The following is a 25,487-nucleotide window of genomic DNA, read 5'->3' as shown; positions in this document are numbered from 1 at the left end:
CTTTGTGCAACTCTTAAATCCAATTCACAAAAAATCCAAGATATCACCCATTATTTCTCCCCCAACATTGTGATATCATTGGCCCTCTTTGAAAATGAAGGATGGATGATCTTTTCTTCAGTCTTTAACCTTCTTGACCACTCTACCACAGTTAATAGTATCGACCACCCCATCTACTAGATTCTCTCTCCTTACTTGGGTTCCTGAGGCAGAACTATAGAATTTGAGCTTTGGAAGGGACCTCAGTGGCCATTTAGCCTCATGCCCCATTTTTTTGGTTTTTCCTTAATTCTATTCCTTTTTCCAGGAATGTCTTCTCTCCCTTTTACCTGCTGATTTAACTGAGTCTGAAGGGAAATAAACAGCCTAATAGGTTATTTTTTAAAAGAAAGAAAAGAAAATGAAGGATGAACAATAGCAACAGCAATATTGCCTCTAGGAACAAATACAAAATCTTTGGTTTTTCTTTCAAACTCCTTCATAATCTAGTCCCCTCCTACTGTTCCAGTTTTCTTAAATCTTACCACCAACACTGACATTCTGGCTGTTACACACTCCATCACTCACCTTTGGACATTTCTCTGGGTGTTCCTTTGGAATTCTCCCCTCCCTCCACTCTAACCACTCATCTCCCTGGCTTCCTTTAAGTTCTAAAATTTCCCTTTCTACCAATAGCTTTGGTAGAATTCTTAATTCCCATATGTCCCTGGAAAACAGCTTTGTGTATATCCCTCATTAGAATGTATGCTCCTTGAGAGTATATTTTTCAGTTTTTTGAATTTGTATCCACAGTACTTAGTACATGCTTGACCAGCAAATAGCAAATGCATCATAAACATTTTTTCCTTTATGCATTCATTCATTCATTCCTTAATTAACTCTTACATGTATCATTCAAAGCTCAATGCTTATTAAGGAAGACCTGTTTCCCCTCAGATTGCAATCCCTCTCTTCCCTTCACCAGCCAAGTCTTCAGGTTCTGTGTTCCTTCTCCATAGCTCTTCCTTTGGGGAATCCCAAATTTGTCATCTTTTTCCTTTGCTTTGTAAACCAGGACAAGTTTGTCCAGACACATTTTTCTGCTTTTGTCTTCTTCAAGGGTTTATTTATTTAGTTCAGTGTCCAAATAAAGTTACACGCTCCCCCTTGGCCCCATGCTGTTCACTTACAGGGCCTTTGATAGTATCAACCCCCCTGAATCTCTTTTCATAAATCATCTGACAGCCTCTGATAGATCTCGCCTTTGAGGAGGGGATAGCCGCTGTTTCTGAAGTGTAACCAACAAAGCAGAGCCCACCATCCTTTGTTATTTGTACCGTGGTTTCTCTGAGCCAACAATATGTAATATGGTGGGATCATGGGGTGAGATCAATGGTCGGCCTGATTCTGTTGTATGAGATGCTTCCGAGGGGAAAATCAACATACACGTAAACAAGTACATACAAAATGAATACGAGATTAAAATTGTGCTTTCATGATGTCATTATACATTAATCTACATTATTATCTCTTTTATACAAATGGAGAAACTGAGACTGAAAGAGATCAGGTGATTTGCCTATAATTATACCAAAAGTAAATGTCTGAAACTGGATTTGAACTCATCTTCCTGATTAACTCCTAACTCCCTAATTACTCATTTCAACTTAGCAGCCATTTCTTTTTTTCTTTTTCTATAGTTTTTTACTTACAAGATATATGCATGGGTAATTTTTCAGCATTGACAATTGTAAACCTTCTGTTTCAACTTCTCCCCTCCTTCCCCTCACCCCCTCCCCCAGATGGCAGGTTGACCAATACATGTTAAATATGTTAAAGTATAAGTTAAATACAATATATGTCTACATGACCATATGGTTGTTTTAGCAGCCACTTCTTAAGACCTATTGTGTAAAAATATAATTTTATTATATTATATTGGCTTCTAAGGCTAATTTTAGTTGGCTTCTAGTCCAATTCTTTAACTTGAAGAAATTAAAGATTAGAGAGGTTTGAGAACTTACCTGACACCATATAGTTTTCTTACATCTTACACCTTACCAGGGACACTGACTTTCTGGCTATTCATTCACAAACAACACCCTCCATCACTCACCTTTGGGCATTTTCTCTGGGTGGGATCCTGGAATTCTCCTCTCCCTCCACTCCAACCCCTGACCTCCCTGGCTTCCTTTAAATTCCATCTAAAATTCCCCTTTCCACCAATAGCTTTCCCCAACCCTTTTTAATTCCTGTACATCCCTAAAAAAACAGCTTTGTGTATCTCCTTCATTAGAAGCTAGATTTGAAGCCAGTCATTTTGATTTCTAATCTAGAATTCTTTCCACAATGCTACTTTATATAGGATTTATTTCTTGGGGAATGGTTATAATGGGAGTAGGGTCAAAGTCACAGATTAGGATGGACTAGGGAAATTGTCTTATTAAGATTCTCATCCTATCCCTACCAACAGAGAAAGCTGGCTCCTTTCTGGAAGAATAAAGTTATCTTCCTTTTGGGGGGACAGTGAAAAGAAGAAGGAGAGGGAAGCATACTCCACTGGCAAGCATGCACCAGTGTGTGAGCTCAACACATCTTAGTGCCCCTCTCTACTGTGGCAACCTCTCTGGCTGGACATCGTTCTCGTGCATTTATGCTTTTGCTAAAAGCAAAGTGAGGGATGTCCGTGTAGAGGAGCTGGGGCGAGTTCTAATTGGTAATGTGTGAGGGACATGGTTTATTACCAACATTACCATGTTGAAGATCTGAACTGATGCCCCCAAACAGCCTTATACCTATGGTAAATCACCTTGGGCATCCTGCCAACGACAGACTGAAAAATGATAATTAAGTCCTTCAATTTCTCAGGGAGCAAACAAAACAGATAGGAATCAACTTTCCCTTAGTTCTTTCCTTGCCACAATCTCAATTACCTCATCTATGAAATGAATGCTCTTTACAGCCAGGGCTGGCTTCAAATGGCAAGGCTCGCTCCCAGTGCCAATGCTGGCTAACTGCTTCTTGGCAGGGCACGGAGGGTGTCTCCAGTGTGCCATCTGCCTGGCACATCTGCCTATGTTGTCCGCTCAGGAATCTAGAGTTAGAATGACCCACATGCAGGAGAAGAGGAAGCCATACCAGGGACTCTGGCTGCCAGGTTGGAGATCTGAGGAAGGATTCTAGGGGAAGAAAATAATCATGGAAAATAGGTGATATTAAGTAGAATTTCCATAGAGCAATGGATAGATTTGGACTTGGAATCAGGGGGATCTAAGTCCACCTTTGATGCTTATAGGTTATTTAAGTTAACTCTCAGTGCCCTTCAGGCAACTTTATAAGACTTGGAGTTGCAGAGAATGTGCCATTGCTTTGCGAGAGGAATTTTTCTCTCGGGAGTGTTCCCCAAGTTATCAAAATCACAGGTATAGATCCTGTTCCTAATTATGTGCACGAAGTCACTCCTACAAAGCTCTCTGAGGGATGTATTGGGTCCAACCACCCCTATTTTACAAATGGAGAAAAAAGGGTCAGAGAAGTTAAATGGTATGTGGAGGTCCCTCAGCTAACAGATGGTGACTGTTAAAATGAAATTCCTGGTCTTCTGCCTTCAGGTCCAGCTTCCTTCCAACTGTAGGGACTAAGAGGACCCAGGTTGGTGAGCCAAGAAGGACAGATGCTTCCTTTATGACTGGTGAATGCCAGTTCCCCTCCCTTAGAAAACATTCCTGACTATTACATTACATTATATGATATTATATTATGTTATAATTCTATTATATATATTTGTATTTGAGGGGCTCAGAACTCAGCCCTTTAGGCCCACAGTGGGTCTCTAGAAGGAATAAACAATCTTTTCCCACTTCTCCAGCAGTGTGTGCTGGGTTTGGGTAAGCCAGATGGAAGGGATGTCATTGGATTACTCTGTTCAAGACATCTCACTGAGAGTTGGCAGTGGACAACAAGGGCAGTTCTGAGTCAAGGACCCTGGCTGGTCAGAGGGCCGGGAAGTTCCCCATTCAGCAGAACAGCACATGAGGTAACCAAATTTTCTCTTTGTAGGGGGTGACCTGAACAAGAGATCTGACTGCATGAGACAAGTGCTTCTAAACAGCACTTGAGTCTGTGATTCAAAATATAATCATTGTAATTTAATTCAAAAATGTAGCAATAATAATTCCCACACATGGTGCTTTAAGATTTGTAAAGTGTTGGATAGCTGATCCTTGCTGAAAACTATGAATGTCCCCATTTCAAAGATGAGGAGATTGAGGCTGAGATATTAAGTATCTGAGCCAGGATTTATAACCAAATCTTCTAGCATATTCACCACCATTTCCTACCCCTTCATCAGTGTAATCAGCAGAAACAATATTGAAAGTAGAACTTAATTCAATTTCCTTTAGTTGAATGTTTGAAAGGAGAGAAACCAGACCTCTAGAGAGCCCCATTTCAATGCAAGATTTATTTTAGAGAGGCTGTGTGGCATTGTGTTCTAGACTTGGAGTAAGGAAGATCTAAATTCAACCGTCTCTTCAGACCTTTATTTACTAGTTAAGGATCCAAAACCAAGTTATTTACAATATCTGTAAAATGGGGCCGCAATTCAGTTCTCTTGGGAAATCTGGCAAATTCTCTTTGGAATGCTTTCCCCCAGCTTAAGTGAATCTCAATTCTCTAAGATTCTTTAAAGATATTCTCTCAAATTTAGCACATATTTTTAACATGTTTAATGTATATTGGATTGTTTGCTCTCTAGGGGAAGGGATGGGGAGAAGGAGGAGAAATTTTGGAACAGAAGGTTTAGCAAAGGTCAATGTCAAAAAATTATCCATGCATATGTTTTGAAAAAAAAAAGCTTTAATAAAAATTTCTCAAAGATGACAATTAATTCCTTGAATTTCTCAGGGAAAAAAAACCAAAACAATTTTTAAAAAAAACTTCCCTCTGTTCTTTCTCTTCTTGCCACAAACTCAGTTACCTCATCTATAAAATGGAAAATAGCATTTACTTTACAGAGTTGTTCCAAGCAAAAATCAAGCATCCTGGTGGCAGGCTGGACCTAAGGTCTGAAAGACCTGACTTCAAATCCTACTGAATGCACTTCCTAGCTTCATGACCCTAGATAAATGACTGCAACTCTCAGTCTCAATTTCCTTTTCTGTAAAATGGGGATAATAATAAAACTCTCCAGGGGGATTTTAAGGATAAAATGAGATAGCAAGTAAAAGGCTTTGCTAACTGTTTTAAGTGCTATATGGTGTCAATGATTGTTCTTAGCTACTTATAATAAGTGTTATATGATAGCAAGCATTGTAATTATTAGTCATTTGATAACAAGGGCCAAAAGGTATGGGTTATTTCCTTAACAGAAACTGGGATGTTATGATAACTAGGAGTGTATCTGTCTCTCCTGGAGCCAGGGCTGTACAAGAGACACTTTGAACCACAAAAGGCAGTAAGTAGATTTTATGTTCACTACATTATCCCATCATCTCCCCATAACTTTTCCTACTGAGACTCCAGGATCAAATCAATCCAGTAAAGAACAATCTCAAGGTTATGCTGAGAAAGGGCTATAGTATAACACTCCATTTCGTGTGCAGAAGGTCTTGTTTCCCAACAACTTTCTCCAGCTGCTCTCTCCCACCAGAAATGGGAAGAGGTGCTTGAGTAATTGTTTGAATGCAAGTCCCTAGAGAGAGATACCACTTAAATTTGTTAGCAGTCCTTGACACTTTAGCCTGAATGAATTTACCATCTTTACTCCAGAAGAGATTTTGATAGGGAGATAGTAAGAGCATCCTGGAACAGGGAGAAAAGATGGGTATTAGAAAGTTCAGGAGTGGAAGATAGGAGCACAAAGTTCATTTACTTGACAGTTTCCTGAGAGCTGGTGCTGGTTAAAGATAAGATATTTAATGTAAGAAGTCCAAAATGATCCTGGTGCCCAATTTGGAGGCACGTTGAAAATGTATGTCACTGACAGCCTCAGACAGTGGGAAATCTAGTTTCCCAAGGTGAGTGAAACCGTTTTCTTGGTACGATACAGTAACCCACAGAATCACAGTTGGAAGAGATTTTGGAGGCATTCAGAATTCATTCCTCAAAAGCATAAAAGACTCAGGACCATCTAGTGTCTAATGAATCTTCGTCCAGAGCAAAATTCATGACCATGTGAGAATCAGTTGAAAGAAAGTCCAGGGAATATGAGTTAGTTTCAAATATTTAAAGATTCATTAAATAGGATATAGGTTAGACTTTTTTTGTAAGAGCAATGGGTAGAAAAGTCAAAAGGCAATACTAATTTAAGCTTAATATTAAAAAAAATTATAAAATTTTGAACTCATGAAGGATGACCACTTAGAAGAGATGCTGTGAGGGGAGGGGATTGTGATATCTTTTCAGCCCCTAGATTTTGTGATTATAGGATTCCGAGTCCCAGGAGTCCAAGCCCAAGAGGAAATGTGCCTATGACTTTCACTTTTTTTTTCTTTCAGCCTGGAAATTAATTGGCAACATGACATTTTCCTAATGACATTCCCTTGAATATCTCATTTCTGCTGCTGGTCAGGCTAACCTCACATGGGCAAAACGTCCTCACCTGTCCCTTTTTCTTCCCTTTTTTCCCCTTTCTTTTCCTTCTCCTCTTAATGGAAATAAAATGTACTCGTGCTTTTTCAGTTCTGGATTGTGTCTGTTTAGAAGGCAGGCTCCAGTATCAAGAGTAGATCTCTAATGCTGTCCATGGTACTTAAACAGCTTTGACCCAGGTCAGAAAATAAATACAATTTTAAAAATACCTACAATTAGCTAATCAAGAGGCTTCCTCTGGAGGGTCTGAGAGAATCCAAAAGTGAGATCCTGAGTGGTCCCCGGGTTCTCACCTGAGCATTCATAATGAACACTAATCTAGTCTCCCTTCTCCAAACCATCATGCAAATAAAGTTCTCAATGCATGGCTCTTAGTTTAACCCAACAAATACTTTGTAAGCTCCTACTGTAGGCTTTCACTAATCTCATCATTATGGGATGCAGATAAAAACCTAGCCATTCCTGCCCATCTTGTAATCTCTAAGAACAAAGAAGGCACTGTTTTCATTTGATACAGGACTCTTGAAATGAAGTAGTCATTCAGGTGCAGGGTGCTTCATCTCAAGGGACCCACCAAGGAGAATATTTGCTTATTCTTTTAGGATTATTGCATTTTCTCAGGAAACTGGCCAGGTTTCCAAGGCAAACACAGGGCAGCCATAAAGGAATCTTATTAATGTACAGGGAGGGGGACCTTCCCTTCCTATGCTTCCTGAATTCTATCAGGTAACTGCAAACACATACTTATGTTCTCAGCAAAAAGTTACTCATGGGACATGACCCAGATGAACTAGGATTCTCTACTCATTAGGATCATTCCAGTTCTGTAGTCCCTTCCTTTGATTGGCCTGTCTTATTTCACATTCTTTATTCTAGGACTAGTTTTCCTTACTCTTTGTACCCCATTGGTAATGAAATATAGTATGTGAAGAGCTCAGAAGTCTTGAATTCAAATCCCATTCCTGTGACAGACTAACTTGGAAAGTTATTTAATCTCTGTTTGCCTCAGTTTTCTCATCTATAAAGTGAGGATAATAATAGTACTTGCCTCTCAGGGTTGTGATGAGTAAACAAGATAATTTTAAAATGCACATTGTCTGGTACATAGTGAGCACTATATAAATGTTAGCTGTGGTGGTGGTGGTGGTTGTTATTTTTACTCATTTTACTAGAAAGACTCTGGGACACCTCCCTGCCAAAAGGATTAAATTTAATCTCCTTAGATCTGCATTAAATAGTTTCTACTCCATAGAAAAGCTAGAAAAACTCTAGACTTGGGGTCAGATAAAAAGACTGACCCTGCTGTGAAGGACTGATGCATTTAAATCCTGCCTTTGACACTTGCCTTACTTGTGTGACTTTAGATCAGTCACTTATTTGCTCTTCTCCAAGATGGGCTTTTTTTCCCATCTTCTTTTGCTAAACTTTGCTTCATTAGCTTGAAAATTTGGGTGGATCTGAAGGGAAATGCCTCCCATGGGCCAGCAATTATGCAGGAATAATTTACGTTTTTTGAAGGAAATGGTCCCCAGAGAAGGTGATAAATATCCCCAAAACAGGATCCATAGGAAAAAAAAGGTCCACAGAATGAATATTCCCCAAGGGACTGGTTTGAAGGACATGTTGGCAGCCTGCCTGCTGATTTCAAACTTATTAGCAATGATTCATTCAAGCTTCACCTGAGTCTTGTCCCTATGATGCAGGTTTATTTGCAGTGACAACCATGGAAATCTTGCTATCCCTATATGAATTATGCTGCCTGACCATCTCTCCTATTCAAAAAAGAATCAACAAGCATTTATTATTTGCTTATTATGTGCAAATCACTGTGCTGAGGACTGTTCATTTAGGGGAAAAGAAATTTAAGCACACCAAAATGAAATTAAACAAAAATCTTCCCTACTTTCAGGGAGCTTATATTAAAAAAAAAAAAAGAATCCAAAACTTTGAGACAACCCATCTTGCTCTTCAAAGTTAAGTGATACTATTTTAATAATTAATTATTAAACTATATTGAATTTTATTTTTTTAATGATCAAGTATTTTTCCACTTCCATCTATTCCCCCTCAAAAAAGAAAAAGAAAATCCTTGTCATAAATATAATCAGTCAGCAAGTTCTTATGAAGTATGTACAATGTACTGGCATTGTACTGAATGAAAATGATGCAAAGTAATAATATCCCTAAAATAGGCTTGTTCCCAGTCTAATATTGGCAATGCCAGGCAAATAACTAGATACTAATAAGCTCTACACAAGATAAATTGGAGATAATCATCAGAGAGAAGGTACTAACATTAAAAGAAGACCAAATAATCAAATAAACGAAATTCCCATATTGACCATGTTCAAAAAATATGGATCTCATTTTGCATCTTTAGTCTGTTTCCTCCCTGCTTCTGCCCTCCATTTCCTACCTGGAAAATGACAATGCTAACTAGATGATTTCCAAAGGCTCCTCCAGTTCTTATTCCAAAAGGCCACATTCCTATTATCTTTTCGAACAAGAGAAATAGTGATAGCAAAGAATTGTAAAAGGAGCAGAAGTCCATCATTTGGCGAATGGATGAACAAGTTGTGGCATATGAAGGTAATGGAATATTATTGTTCTATAAAAAATGATGAATGGGCTGAGTATCGAAAGGTCTGAGTGAAACAAGCAGAACTAGGAATACATTGTACGTGATAACAGCAAGAATGTGCAATGATCAATTATGAAAGACTTGGTTATTCTCAGAGGTTCAGTGATCTAAAGCAATGTCAATAGACTTTGGACAGAAAATTTTATCTGCATCCAGTAAAAGAACTAAGGAAACCTAATGTAAATCAACATATGCTATGTTCACTTCTTTTTCTGGTTTTTAAAAATATCTCCCTTGGTTTTTCCCTTTTATTCTGATTTTTCTCTCCCAACACATTTCATAAAACAATGTGTATTAAAATAAATAAACTTTTAAAAAAGGAATAAAAGACAAAACAAAAAAAGAAAGAGAAAAATAGCAATTACCGAGAAATTCCCTTCCTTGGGCATTATGGCTCCCTACATTCATGTTTCATCAAATACCTGGAAAACTTAAACCAGGAGTGTACAGTTCAAGTATCTTTTACCACAATAAAGCCCTATTAATTTCCCCCAGGTGCCTGTGACAATGAGCAACTTAATTCAAGCACTGCAGCAGTCTTACTTCTGAAGGTGATACTTCAATCTAACTTGTCTGCTTAATTTCCAAAAAGCAGCCAAAGAGGGGATGTGAGAGAAACTTTGTGATGTAGGCCATAACCTCTGTGCCTCAGAACCTGCCACCAGAGGCTCAGGAAGGAAAATGAAACATATCTTTCATCTCAGTTTCCTGAATCATTGAATTCTGAGTGGGAAGAGTTGCCCCATCTGTAATTCTGGATGTCCAGTTCTGAAAATGGATCCCTTAAAACATGTCCAAGTGTTCATACAGCCTGAAGTGGGGGGAGGATAAAAGAAATCCTTATGTAATGAGCCCTTCCACCATGATTTTTGACCACTCCACACGTGACATTATGCCTAAATTGACTTCTGTGATTCTTGCTTCCATTGTTCCTACTTCTTCCCTCTGCATCCAAACAAAATAAGTCTAGTCTCTTTTCCAGATGACAATCTTTTAAATGATTGAAGAAGACAATTGCATTTTCTTTTCTCCAAGATAAACATTGTCGGTTTTTCCACATGATTCTCACAGGTTTCACCTTCACCATCTTGGTCACTGATGCTTGAATACTCTCTAGTGTCAGTGTATTTCCTAAAATATGATACCTAGCTGTGAACCTGAGACTTCACAGGTGGACCTCATATACTAGTACTCTTCTCTCCAATCCTGGGGATCGCTCTCTTAATACTGATTGAAAATGTGTCTATTTGTTGGCCACCACACCAAACTATTGACTCATTTTGATGAGCTCTTAATCCACTTAAATGGCCAATTCACTTTAACTCAATGATTGGTTGTTGTCCTTCATGTTGAAGAGGACCAAAATGACATTATATTGAGGTCAATGTGCAGTGTGACTGACTGTGGCTAATTAAACCAATACAAGTTTGGATGGAACCATTTGGGAGATGTCTCTAAATCTGAGCATTTCTCATTTCTTTTGAACTACATAATTATGCTTTGCTCCTGGGATAGAATTTTCTGATGCATACATGCTGTGATGGGTAATATTGTGCTAGTGTCTCCCATTATTCCAAGGTTCATCAGAGATACCCTGAGAGTGTCCTTGTATTATTTCTTCTGACCTCCAATTTAACTCAATAAACATCTACTAAACAAGGTAGTTGTAAACCAAAAGTGGTAGATGGATTCTATAAGAAAAAAAATGGAAATGAGGAATTATATAAACTTGGGAAGATTTATACGATTTGATAGAAAGGGAGGTAAGGAGAACCTTTTTGTTTTTGTTTTGCTGTGTGCTGCTTTTATAAATGTTGATTAAGAAGACACCCATGTCAAAATCGGAGCATTAATTTGGTAATACAGTGGGATGGAGAGAGCAAAAAGTTCAAATCCTGACTCTCCTTACTACCAGCATAACCGTTAGTGAATTCCTTGCATCCCTCAGTTCCAGCATCACAAAGCAAGACTGTTAGACTCAACCTTAGAATATGAGCTTCTTAAGAGCAAGAATTGTGATGGTGATTTATTTACCTTTCTTTGTACTCCTTATATTTTGCACAGTGCCTGGTCAATACTTAGTAAACATTGGCTGACTGGCTAGATTGGAAAGAAGAGAGCCTCAAAGCAGGAAGACTAATTAGGAGGTTATTGTAATAGTTCAGGGAGAGTGGTGAGATTCCAAACTAGAGTAGTGGTCATAGGAGCAGAGAAAAGTGGAGAATCAGCAAGAGATGTCATGGATATGGAAAGGACAAGATTAGGCAGCTGATTGGATGGATGGAGGCAAGGCGAGGAAGAGAATAGTTGTGACTATTTATGAGATGGTAAATCTGGGTACCTAAAAAGATGGTGATACTCTCAGCAAAAATAGGAAGTTTAGAATAGGGTGGGTTTGGAGGAAAGATGGTGAATTATTTTAAAAAGAAAAATGGAACAACAGGTTCTATTTCAGTCATGTTGAGATGGAAATCCTATGGAACATCCACTTTAAAATGTCCAATAGATAGATGGTGAGGAGGGGAATTGGCATTTAAGAGAGATTAGAGCTGAATATATAGACCTGAGAGTCATCAGTAGAGAGATGATCATTGAACCCAGGGAAAGTAATAAGATTACTGAGAGTATAGACAATGAAGATAATGGAACTTAGAACAGCCTCCTGATCTGTTCTGGAGGAATACCTACAGATAAGGAGCAAGACAGGAATGATGGTCCAGCAGAAGAGACTGAGAAGGAGCTTTTAGGCAAGGCTGAGTTGAATGGGTAGAACTCTTATCCCCCAAAAAACTCAGAGAGGGTGATGATCAGTGTTGGATGCTGCAAAGGGAGCCTTTTCTTTTCTTTCTTCAGCTTCTTTCCCTCTCTAGATCCTGAGACAAGCTTCCTCCTCTTTACCCCTAGCTACTTCTTCATTATCTGTATAAACCTGAAAAATAAACCAGACTTGTACTTGTTCAGTTTCAGAATCTTAACCTATTCTGTAACTTCTGCTTAACCCTTAGTGAAGATTTTCTACACTTAAATCACTTTTTTTGGAGAAAGGATGCCTAACTGAGGAAACTGAGGTTTAGAAATGTTAAGTGACAGCTAGGGAGTTCCAGAAGTGGGATTTGAGTTTACCTTTCTTCCTGATTCTTAAGTCAAGCACCTTTAGGTGTATTTTCCCCCCTTGCCTTTAATTTGGCTATATGGATCACTTCACCCTAATAATTCAATATGTGTCTTATTTCTCTTTCTTTGTTCTGTGTAGATGCTGCTTGCATCCACAGAAGTATCCCAGGAGAGATGTAAAGACTTATCCCTGAGAAAAGTGCTGGTGGAGGCCTGAGCTGGCAGGATCAGAGTGATGTGATCACAGGGAAAGAAAAAAGGGAGGTAGAACAGAGAAGAGCAGACCCTCACCTAGAGCAGCCTCCCTCAGGTGGAAGACTTCATGAGTTCTAACTCAATAATTCTGTGCTCCTCTTATTTGCCATTTTCTCCCTTGGGCTCTATATTGTCCTCCCCTATTCAGATATGTTAAATCTCTAAATTTACTTGAGTAGCAAATGGCCGGGACATGTCTTCCCAGCTTGTGCCCTCATTGCCGAGTCCCTTGACATAGGTTGTCCAAGTGTTCTGAGGAGAAGAAAAGTCCTTTTTTGGCCCACATTAATTAAGTGGATGAAGCATCTGTCCAGCTGCCCGACTTGTCTCCCCCAGCCAAGTTCTCAGAAGGCTGGTACTCGGTCCCCAGCCGCATAAGGCAGCCCTGTTTCTGACATTGTCATTGAATAAAAAGAAAAGCTGTGGATGTACATTATGGTAACTGAAATGTGCCAGACCCGTAGCCAAGTTCCAGCCCCTGAGGTACTTAGGGCCTAACAAGGCTTAGGACCGTCAAGCAGCTGAAACAGATTTCTTCACATCTGCCAATCAGATTCAGATCCAGTGCAGGAGGGGCTGGAAGGAGTCCTGGCTGCCCTGGGGTGGGGAATGGTGCAGACTCCATCACAGTCTGTCACAGCAGAGCAGCGTTGGGGTAGGAAGGAAGGCCTTTTGGAGAGTATATGATGTCTTTAACTCTTGGTGGTCTGGTGGGTCTCAGTATTAGATACATGGAGACACATTGCTGAGTGTTTCCCTGACTGGGACTCCTGTAGTTTACCAACACTCCAAAACAATCATCTTAATATAACCAAGAGAATTACGAAAATATGCAGAAATAGAAGTGTGCATATCTGTTTTTGTTTTGTTTTGTGTTTTTTTTTTTTTAAATTAATTAATTTATTTATTTTTGGTGAGACAATTGGAGTTAAGTGACTTGTCCAGGGTCACACAGCTAGGAAGTGTTAAGTGTCTTAGATCACATTTGAACTCGGATCCTCCTGACTTCAGGGCTGCCCCATGAACTGTTTTTTAAGTATTGTGTCCATAAGGAGCATGAATGAAGAGTTGGCAGAAATTGGCTTTTGTTTTGATTCTTACCACTTACTGGTTCATCACTTAGGGCAAGTTCCATAATCTCAATTTCCTCATCTGTTAAATGGAGATAACAACACTTGTCTGTGTTTCATGAGTTGTTTCTGAAGACTTGAGAGTGAGCATTGTCCAGAGGTCCAGGGAGGCTTGTGGGGGACTGTGAGAAGATTGCATAGATTATAAAGAAGGAAGGACAGAGGAAAACCAGAGAGAAAATATCAAGAAATGTTTGATCCAAGAAAGTGGGCAAAGGATAATTCACTTCCTCTATTGTTATTTCTGTAATATCAAGAGAAAGTGAGGAAATCCCCCAAATGTTAAATGACTCCCCTATGGTGAACTTTGAGGGCATGGACATGAGACATCATGGTAATGGATTTATATTCCAGTCCGGACTCTATCACTCTCTGCACGTCGCGTCACTTTTTTACACCTCAGTGTTCTTATGGGTAAAATGAGAAGGCTGAGGTGGGTAGCTGAGAAGTTCCCCCCAGCTCTAAATCTATGATCCTGTAAAAGTTTTGCAGAATGGCCAGGCCTGGAAGGGTTTCAATAGGTGTCATAGGAATGAATAACTTCATTGATGAGATCTTAGTCTATCTGAGCTCTTAAGGACTACCTTTGTCTCAGAATGTAAATAATAGTAATATATTGGAGAAATGATTATTGTACATCCCATAATCTATGCTTTATATTTAGAAACTTGTCCCAAAGAGCTTCCTAGATGGAACCCGTCCAAGTTAGGAAAACTCTTTAGGACCATCCAAAATCAACTTTATTGTTAAAATGCTTCAAAAGAAGGCCACAAATCATGAAAACATGGTTACTTGTAATTTATAAAAAGCAGAATCAATGAGAGAATGAACCCATAAGAATAGGGAACCATACAGCTCATTGAGAGCCTTATTGGAATGACTTTAAAAAACAAAAATAGACGGTTGGATTAATTCTCACTGGGATAGAGGTTAGTTTAGGTTTGCCTTCTTTCCAAGTGTTTCCTTTGTATAAGTAGCTTTTAGGTCATACAGTGATAAGTCTGGTTCATGTTTATTCTCAGAAAAATAATTAAGATTTTGCAGCATCTTTAATCTTTTAATTTGTATTATTAGAGACCAGTAATTATGAACAATTTCAAGTTATGCAAGGTAATACCATTTTAAATCCTGTTTTAGAGAGTACACTCTTCAGGACTGAGCAGCAAGTAGCTCACCTTGATTAAAGTCAAGATTAGCCAGTAAATTATTCCAATTCTCCATAAATTCAGATGCACATTTTCCTTTCCATGACTTTGTTACAAAATGTCTCTCTTGTGCCATTTCCACACTTCCTAGTTTAAAAAAAGTCCCCTCTTGTGCCATTTTCACACCTCCTACCAAATTGAGCGGTGAACAGGCACAAATCAGTTGTCATTTACAGTTTAGATGCAATGATGACTTTGTACATTTAAGTTTTACAGTTTAATTTGGTTTTGCATTTGACTCATCTTGCGTACTTAACTTTTATGAGACACTTTTTCTCATCTTCCTTGGCTCCTAAGGTAATTTGAAATAACTTATCTCAAAAAGATCAAAACCATCTCCTGATTTATTCCTCATATCCCCTCCCCTTCCCTTTGCTTCTCATGAATCTATTGTCAATGGGGTTTTCTTTTGAGGAGGAGAGGGGGAGCCAATAAGGAGGGGGAGGAATGACTATATTCATTAATTAAGAGAAGTAATAGGACTTAGGACTTCAGACTTCAATTCGTTCAACTCTATCATCTCAACACCTGCCTCACTGCGGCTTAATTTTCTGACTAATTTCCCAGGGGTGCCTCACAAACTGAGCCACTTTCCATAGCCTGTTAACCGTGTCATTTTGTCGGCTTGAGTGCTACAGACATGTTACAGGTTGGTAAAGTTTTTCTAACTTTCCCTTTTGTTAAGGTGCACTGATGCCTTTTGCAATAGATCCTTGCACTTCAGCTAAGATCATTTCCTTCCAGTATAATGACCAGTTACTAGCCCACGAGTGTGAAGGAGAACATAAGTAGCCTCAATCAGTTCCTCTGGTAGGTCTGGCTGGAAAGTCAGTTTTGCAAATATAGCAGCACAGCTGCCTGGGAAATAGCAAAGACTCGGCTAATAAATAGCATCTATTTGCAGATCATTTCTTTTGTGCACAAGGTCGGAGATGCTAATTCTGGAGATGAAGCAAATGTATGGCAAGTCTGCAGGAACCTCATTCCTCCATTCTGTTTGGAATTAGAAAGACTCACAGTTGGGCTATGTCTGTGCCCTTTGTAGCTTCCTCTGAAAGAGATGTGAGTTGGAGGTGATTCTGCCCAATGCCCATCTTCTGATGGACTGTGGTCTGGAAAGAGCATGGCGTGTGAGACTCAAGAGATAAACCGAGTTGCATCAGCATCTCTTCATTTGAATCAGGAAATCAGATGCCTTGAAATTGGTTGAAACAGTCAGCAAGGCAGAGATTTTTACCTAATATAATGGGACTTCAGAAGCATTCAAGCCAAATGACTCCTGTAATGCAGAATGAGAATTCTAGTAATAACTAGCATTAATAGGGAGAAGTTACCAGCAGGCAGATTTGGGTTCAGAATAAAAGCTGTTTAAAAAAAGCCTAAGTTTTAATGCAGAGCACCTTAGAGGGCAAACTTTTCATCTCACAGAAGAGGAAACTGGCCTGCCCAAAGTCACACGACTGGTAGATAAGGTGAGAATTGAACTGAGATATTCTGATTCCCCAGGGTAATATTCTTTCCATCATACCCAAGTGTTGGCTCAGGGGAGATGCTAAAGCAATAGCGGTGCTCTACAGTTCAGTCTGTCTAGATAATAGCCATTTTCTTCACTCATCAAGCCGTCTCCCCTTACCATGCATTTATCAAGACCATCCTCAATATTCCTTTTCAATTCTACTTTTTAAAAATCTTTCTCTTCCTTCAATATTCAGTTCTGGTGCCATCTTCTCTCTTTAGCTTTCCCTGATCTTCTCAGATGAATATTTTCTCCTAAATATATTCCTATAACACATTGTTTAGATTTCTCTTTTGCCCCCCATCATTCTCTGCTTTGTATCCTATTTAACAGTGTTATGTGGTGGACCACCATTTACATCATTTAGTAGAATTGGAGTGCTTTAAAGGCGGGAACTTTCCAACTTGGAAACTCCTTTCACCATCACAGGCTTTGTAGATCAGTCCTACCAAGAATCCAGAAGAGTGAAGTGATTTGCCCCAAAATCACAAAACTAATAATTGACAGAGGTGAGATTTGAATCAAGGTCTCCCTAACTTTAAGTCCATCATTCTATGAAGTCAGTTACACTAATGATTTTTATCAAATAGGTCTATATTGTAATTAATTCAGTAGATATGCATAAATTAAAGTCCTGGAGTCAGGAAGACTCATCTTCATGAGTTCAAATACAATCGCAGACATCTATTAGCTCTGTGACCCTGCAAATCACTTCACCCTGTTTGCCTCAGTTTTCTCATCTGTAAAATGAGCTGGAGAAGGAAATGACAAACCAGGTCAGTTTTTGCCAAGAAAACCACAAATGAGATCATGAAGAGTCAGACGACTAACTGAAAAACAACTGAACAACAAAGATAGGTTTTTAATTCAACTACCTAGGGTCTTTTAATTAAAGGATGTTGTTGACTAATGTCTTAGGTAAAGGTTGGCTGGATCTTCTCTGAGGTTGTTGTACTTCTAATATACTCGGATTCTGACATTTCTTAAGCAATACAGATCCTATCAGCAGTGAATACATTAAATTGAGATTAACAAAGACATCCCCCAAATTAAAGTCCCAATTCCAACTTCTTTTTATTTGGACAGTGATTTTTACCCACTGACAATCAGATACATGCTGGGCGCTATTTTTTCTAGGAATGGGGAAGGATTTGATATACTCTGATGTGTAGGTAATCTTGGATTATATTTGAGAAGAAGCTGGCTGGAGTCTGGGAGTCAGCCTGTGGTTGATAATCAGAGTGGAGCATGCTGTGGACTAAAGTAAACTCTATGGGGATTGAATCTTAAGCTTATGTTTGGTAAGCATTCTATTATACTTCATGTCACCTGATATAACTAGCCCAAAGGCACAGAGCATATAGACTCTTTATCTCTATCCATTTTTTGAGTAGCTCAATCCATACCTGAGACCTTTTCTTAAAGGAAGAGTCCTTCTCTCTCTTATTCTTTGTCCCTTTTTCTTGTGGATTTTGTCCTCTAAACCCACCATCTTTTACAAAAAGAAAATATGCAATAAGCAAACCTTTGAAATGATAAAAAAAAAAAAAAAAGCTTTCCTTTTTTAAAGCCTCTCACCAATGCTTTCTTATTGCTTTCTGTTGACTTTTTGTGTAACATTGTGCAGGACTTTATACTACCTCTAGACTGTAAGATGCAAGAGAATAGGTACTGATTTATCTCTCTCAGTACCTAGAATAATACTCTAGAGAGAACAAAGCACTTAGTCAGTGTTTGTTGGTTGGTTGATTGAATCAATATATGAATGAATGAATAACAAAATAGGTCCAGAAAAACTCTTGTGGTCACTCTCTATATGGGTATTAAAAAGTATATGATTGTGTTCATATAATATATACTATATTATTATTAATTATTATAATATATTATATTAATATAATTAATATTAACATGATAATATATATTAATAATAATAATATAATAATAACCCATTTATGTCATGTTTTAGATGTTAGGATAAATTTTCTCATGCTTCATCATCAAGCCAATGCCTGACAATCAGGACAAACTCAGTTGTTCATGCATCCCTCCTCTCATATCACTTTCCAACTTTCCTTGAGGGTATGGATTATCTTGTCTGTATTTCTAGAGATCAGTACAATGTCTAGCACATAGTGCTTCATAAATACTTTTATTTTTCTTTCTTTCTTTGGGTGTTCATCTATTTTCCCTCATCCTTCCAAATGTGTGTGATCAAGGAACATAAAATATTCTTTTTCATGTAATGAAGTACAAGCTGAGGCTGTAATCAAAAGAACCTGAGCAGGTACTCTACCACAACTATCTCCTAGAAAAGAGAAAGCAGCTGTTGACATTACCTATCCATTTCTTAAGTCTTTGGTTCCAGGTTTCCCTGATTTGTCACTTTGATCCCAAAAAAGATCCTATTTAATAGGTTCTCAGAGTGGGTATTCATTAAAGCAATTTTGATGTTTTTTAAAGCTCAAAATAGGATTGAGTGTGAGAGGTAGACAGAAGGGGAAAAACTGTTCCAGCCAGCAATTACGCAAGGACATCAACCACTAGTTGCTTATTTATCAGCTTAATTCTCATCTGTGAAATGTGTAGGGTCACATACTTGAACGTAGATGAAAAGTTGACTTTGTGTTTTCCATGCCTGTTCTACTCTTTGGGATCTTTTGTGTTCAGCTGGAGATTTGGGGGAAATTCTTCCTTTTTACCACTTCTTTCTGACATCCCGTTCATTTCCTTTGCAACAGAAGAACTCAAGGAGAAGCTGAAAGACTACGTGGACAAGGTGAATGCTCACAAGCCCGGCTTCATTAAGGTGGTCCGACATAGCAAACAAGAGGGGCTGATCCGTTCCCGAGTAAGCGGCTGGCGAGCAGCCACAGCTCCAGTGGTCGCCCTTTTTGACGCCCATGTGGAGTTCAATGTAGGCTGGTAGGTGCTGAGACTTCTGTCATCTCTCTGGGGCTGTCTGTGAAAGGATCTTGAAGGTGCCATTGGCTTGAACTCTGATCTTTCCCAACCCTTTCCTCCCACCTTGGGGAACAATAGCTGGAGATTGTTCCCTTGCTTAGCCAATAAAGTGGTTGAATAGTGATTGCTCAAGGACATTGTGAATGTCTGTATCGGGATCCCATTTTGCTAGAGAAAGGATTACATTTGCTGGAGTGAATAAAACACACTAAGCCCTTATAGAAAAAAAATTTATGTTTTATATTATATTATATTATATTATATTATATTATATTATATTATATTATATTATATTATATTAATTATATTTATTATATTATATTTATTATAAACACTGGGTCTCCTAAATTTGGAGTTTCTAACTATCCCTACATTTCACCAAACAGAAAGTTAATATTAAAAGGAAGCAGAATGATCCAGTGGAAACAGGACTGAATTCTGGAATTAGGTTCAAATCTCATTTCTGCAACTTTTAACCTATGAATTAGAACACAGGCAAATAATTTCACCTCAGGCCTCGGTTTCCTCATCTCTAGAATGAGAGCATTGGATGACTGCACATGGCTTCTAAATCTACAAATCTGTACTCCTGGGACGATGATTATATTGATAGCATGCTAGATTTAGAACCAGGAAAACACGGGTTCAAATCCTGCCATAACCAGATATGTGACTTAGGGCAAAGTTACTTCCACTCTCTGAGCTTCAGTTCTGTCATCTATAAAACTGAAATAATCATGACCATTGTACTTGCTCCACAAGGCTGTGGTGAAGTTTAAAAGAGATAATATATATAAAAAGCATTTCATAAACTGTAAAGTGCCATATAAATGTCAATTATTATTACCATTATTATAAATGTTATGGCTATTACCATTATTAAAAATATTATAGCAGTTCACAATTATATGGGACATTTATATAATGCCTACTTTTTGTTGTTACAAATACCATAACAATCCCGAGAGGTAAGTATTATCAGTATTTTCATTTTTTAGGTTGAACGTCTAGAGATTAAGTGACTTGCTCAGGGTTGCACAGTTAGGAAGTGTTTGAGGTGGGATTTGAACTCAAGTTCTCCTGATTCTAAGCCCAATATTCTATACACCATAGTTCTAGTTACCTCCTGGAAATACCAGGCATGGAGTTCACTTATAAAGTAAATCCTTCATCACCTGTAAGGTGAGAAGTGGAAGTATTTTTATGTGAATGAGTAGACTGAGATTTGGAAAAAGTCACTGACTTATCTAAGACCACATAGTTAAGTACTTGTTAAAAACTAAAATTGAACCCATTTATTCAGATTTCTTGTTTAGTTTTTTTTCCATTATATTGAGAAATAGGAAGAAATAAGCAGAGTAGGTCCCTTCTTGCTACAGACAAACCCTGGACTTGTTTTCCCATAACTCAAACAGAATTAAGGTTGCAGCTAACAGTTTTTTTATGATTAAAGTTCCTATTTGGCATTTCCAGCCATTTACAAACCATTTTCACTGAATTTATGGTCAGCATAGGAGAAGGAATTGGAATATTTAAAGCTGATTTGAATAAACAATTATGCAGGGAGTCTAATGCTAATGAACAGAGGCCCTCTTCAGAAACACATTAATCATTATGAGTCAACAGGTATCTCGAAGCCGGCATTGATGGGCCCCCAAATCTTATTCTTTAGGGCTGTTTAATACTCTTCCCAACTTATATCTTGAGAGTTGAAGAAGCGAGAGATAATCAGTTAAATGAGAAAGAGACAGACAGATACAGAAAGATAGAGATAAGCAGACAGAGAGACAGAGACAAATAGACAAGGATAGAGACAGACCTGGAGAGAGAGAAAAAGGCAGAGAGACACAGAGAGAGAGAGACAGAAAAACAAAAAGAGACATAGAGAGGAAGACATGAAGACAGAAACAGAGATAAAAAAAATAGAGAAACAGAGTCTTTAAAAAAAAAGATAGGAGAAATTATTGTCTTAAAATAACTGAAGGAATAGCCTATAGAAAAAGGGGCTAGATGTGTTCCGCTTAAATCCAAAAAAAGGGGAACAAGAACTAAGTGGGAATGGTACCATGATATGATGAAAATCAACTGGATGTGGAGACAGAGGTCCTGGGTCACTTAGCATATTACATTATTGGGTTTCAGTTTTCCTATCTGTAAAATGAAGGGGATTTAAAAAATGAATGGGATTAGAGTATAAGATTTATTATTTCTTTTCCAGCTTTAAATGCATAGCCCTACAATCATATGAAATATACGGAAGCATGCTTTGGTTCAGGATAAGGGGGAATTTCTTGGTATTGCTGGGTCAAAAGATATACATATTTCAGAATTTTCAGGGCATGATTCCAAATTGCTTCCCAGAATGGCTGAACCAATTCACAGCTCCAACAGTGCCTATTAGCGTGCCCTATTCTCCCTCAGTCTCTCCAACCTTTTCCATCACATTTTTTTGTCATCTTTTCCAATCAGATAAATGTGAGATAGAACCTTGGGGTTACTTTAATTTGCATTTCTCTAATCATTAGTGAATTAAAACATTTTTTAGAAAAATATCATTGCTATCAGATTGGATTTCTAAGAAGGAACATCATAACAATGAGAGCTCTTCAAAATGGGAAAGAACTGTCTTAGAAGGTAGTATTTTTCTATCACTGATGGTATTCAATGAGAAATTCAGATGATTAATTGCAAAGGAGATCAGAGGAGATTCATAAGCAGATATGGGTTAGCATAGATGATTTCTGTCCTCCTTTTCAGAGCTAAGATTTGGTAATTCTATAAATATCACACAATGATAGCTGACAAAAAAGAAATCTCTCTGAGTCCGCTGTTGTCCACTAGGATGACAATACACAATAACACTTGATTTAACTGTTTCTCCCTGTGGAGGGGCCATAGTGGATAGGGTATGAGGTCTGAAAAACTCATTTTTCTGAGTTCAAATCCAGTCTCAGACACGGACTAGCTGTGTGACCCTGTTTACCTCAGTTTCCTCATTTGTAAAATGAGCTAGAGAAGAAAACGGCAAACCTCTCCAGTATTTTTGCCAAATGGGGACACTACAATCATAAAGTAATTGCCAAAATCTTTCACACTATATTCATGGCAAGTTGGAAATATGTGGGCTAGATGATAAATATAGAAAGATAGATTTGAAATGTATATTGGGGTCCAAAAATGTCATGATTATTGTATTGATACAAAAAGATAAATTTTAGTCACATAATAAATTTCCTAACAATTACTGGTGTTCTAAAGTGAAATGAATTGCTTTGGGGATGAGGGATCTTCAAGCAAATCTTAGAAACTCTTATAATTCAATAAAATCCAACACTTATAATTCAGTAAAATGCCTTCCCTTTGCTCCCAAGGGAATTTCTTAGTTTGTTTTTATAATGGTTCTAGGATTCCATTCCACCTACCCTTTGCCAGCAGGGGGGGGGGGGGAGAAGAGTATTGTTACTTGGGAAACTTTATCCACTTTTTCTTGGTCTGTCTCTGCAGCAGTAGCTATCTCTCTGCCTTTTTCTCCCCCAGGGCAGAACCTGTGCTCACCAGGATAAAAGAAAACCGGAAGCGGATCATTTCTCCATCCTTTGACAATATCAAATATGATAATTTTGAGATTGAAGAGTATCCTCTGGCTGCACAAGGCTTTGACTGGGAGCTATGGTGTCGCTATTTAAATCCTCCCAAGTCCTGGTGGAAGTTGGAGAATTCAACTGCTCCAATAAGGTACAAGATTATCTGTTTCCATTCACTCTTGGAGACCATTTGGTCTCCGGCCCAAATCTATTCCTTCCCACTAACCAATCCGCTCTCACCCAGCAATTCCACTCCCAGTTAGTGAGATAAAGGAAATATAAGAGAGTTGGGCCAAAACCCTGAAGGCTTTCCCCAGAGTAAAGCAACTGAAATTTCACCAACAGAAAATGGAGCTTCCAATGGCTGTTCAAGACTCCAAATCATCTCTGAAATCAGTATCTTTTGTTTTATCAACTGGAAAATGCAATATATTGGATTAGGTGGATTTAGCTTCTTATGAGTCCAAACCCATAAAAAAAATAAGCCCTACAAGGCAATTACTATGTTCTTTTGTTGTTAGGGACTCATATTATCACCATACTAAGTTGTGATCTGGTACTTTAGCAATGTATTTTTCAAAAATAATATTTCCATGAGCAACTCCTAAAAGGTCTCATGGAAGAAGTCTTAGAATCCTTATCACTGACACTGTGTGTGATTTTGAACTAGTCAATTCCCTTTTGTCATCCATATTTTTCCATCTAGAAAATGAAAATAATAAGGCTTATGCTGCTTCAATCCCATCCAGCATTGCTATGAAGAGCAAATAATTTAAAATACATCATAAAATTCTTTATAACAGAAAGTTCTATATTATTTTTTAATTTGATTCATCATTTATCAAATACCTACTATGTGCAACAATGGGCAGCAGTCAGAGCATCAAGCCTAAGGTCAGGAAGACCTGAATTCAATTCCATCCTCAAACATGTACTAATTGTGTTACTCTGGTGAGTGACTTAATCCCATTTGCCTCAGTTTCCTCATTTGTAAAATGAACTAGAGAAATAAATGGCAAAACATTCTAGTATTTTTTGCCAAGAAAACCTCAAAAGGGATCATGTGTCAGATAAGCCTAAAAAAACCAAGTAAAATGCATTTATACAGTGCTTTAAGGTCTTCACTCTTTTTCATCTGAACATCACAACCACCTTGTAAAATAAGCATCTCTACTATTATCAAAATTCCCCATCTTACACATGAGGCTCAGAGATGTTAAATGGCTTGGCCAGGCTTACATAGCTACTAAATGTTCAATATGGCATTCAAATTCAGGTCTTTCTAATCCCAGGTTCAGTATTTGATCAGCTATAGTATACTCATTCTCTCTTTAACTTTATATCACTTTATTAGACACTGCAAATATAAAGGTACAAATGCATTAATTCCTTGCTTCAAGGAGCATACACATTTTACTGAATGAAATAATATAAGCATAGATAAGTAAATATAAAATGTATACCCAATAAACACAAAATAAGCCAAAAATCTATGTGCAACTGACTTCTGGCCCCAACTATGTAATCCTGACCAAGTCACTTAGGTAGCTTGGTAGAACAGTCTGGGTCTGGAGTCTGGGAAAATCTGAGTCTAAAACTTCCCTCCAATATTTATTATCTGTGTGACATCAGACAAGGCATTTAACCTTAATTTCCTGATCTACAAAATGGAGATAATAAGAGTGCCTATATATCAGGAAAAAATGAGAAAATATTAAGAAAATCCAGCACATATTTTAAAGCATTATTATCTAAATCATTACTATTGTTATTAACCTCCTAGAGTTCTACGCAACTCTCTAAGGTTCTAAGTGGAAAAGATGGTGTTACCCTGTCCTGGAAGATTGAGTTTCCCAATCTGGAAGTCACCTATAATAATGACACAATAGATCAACTTTCTAACACTCCTGTTACCTAAAATGTCCTTAGCTGTCTACAAGTTATATTACTAAAGTAGAATGAAAGGTCTTTGCTCATAGGAACATGTTCTTTTTGTCTTTGCATTTCTAGTATCTGGAATATTATATGATACATAGTAAGTGCTTCATAAATGGTTATGGAATGGAATTGGATTGGACTGGGTTAAGTAAGGCAACTCATTTCCTAAAAGAAAGGCAGCAACTATAGTTGAGATTGTTGTAATGCCATCCAAGCAAGACCGCCATGATCAATGCTCCACCTTACGTGGACAATATCCAAGATTCTTATAGCTGATAAAAATCTTGTAAGCTGGCAAGGTGGAAACTAACCTAGAAAGCTTGATTCTTCTTTCTTCAAAAAACCCACAGATGCTTATTAATGCCTTTGGAAATATCATTGCCACTTCCCTGTTACTCCCTCTTATTCAATTTATCCATCCCTCATAACAAAGAAGTTCAATTGTGGTTCACTTTTTTTTTTTTTTTCAGAAATGTCTGACTCTGTCTGATGCCTTTTGGGATTTTTTTGGCAGAGATACTAGAATGGTTTGCCATTTCCTCCTCCAATTCATTTTACAGATGAGGAAAC

The 25,487-nt window shown here is 38.0% G+C and overlaps 1 protein-coding gene across 1 annotated transcript in view; it reads left to right on the top strand.

The window, feature by feature from the left end:
* Nucleotides 1-25,487, top strand: part of GALNT18 (polypeptide N-acetylgalactosaminyltransferase 18) — a 419,096-nt gene that overhangs the window by 270,684 nt on the left and 122,925 nt on the right. Inside the window, exons 4-5 of the mRNA XM_074275778.1 lie at nt 19,173-19,356; nt 22,933-23,130. Of these exons, the coding sequence (XP_074131879.1) occupies nt 19,173-19,356; nt 22,933-23,130 (382 nt within the window). The remainder of the gene's footprint in view (nt 1-19,172; nt 19,357-22,932; nt 23,131-25,487) is intronic.

This window comes from Sminthopsis crassicaudata, chromosome 6 (genome assembly GCF_048593235.1).
Source record: "Sminthopsis crassicaudata isolate SCR6 chromosome 6, ASM4859323v1, whole genome shotgun sequence".
Lineage (NCBI taxonomy): Eukaryota > Metazoa > Chordata > Mammalia > Dasyuromorphia > Dasyuridae > Sminthopsis > Sminthopsis crassicaudata.
This window is presented reverse-complemented; position numbering and strand designations above follow the sequence as displayed.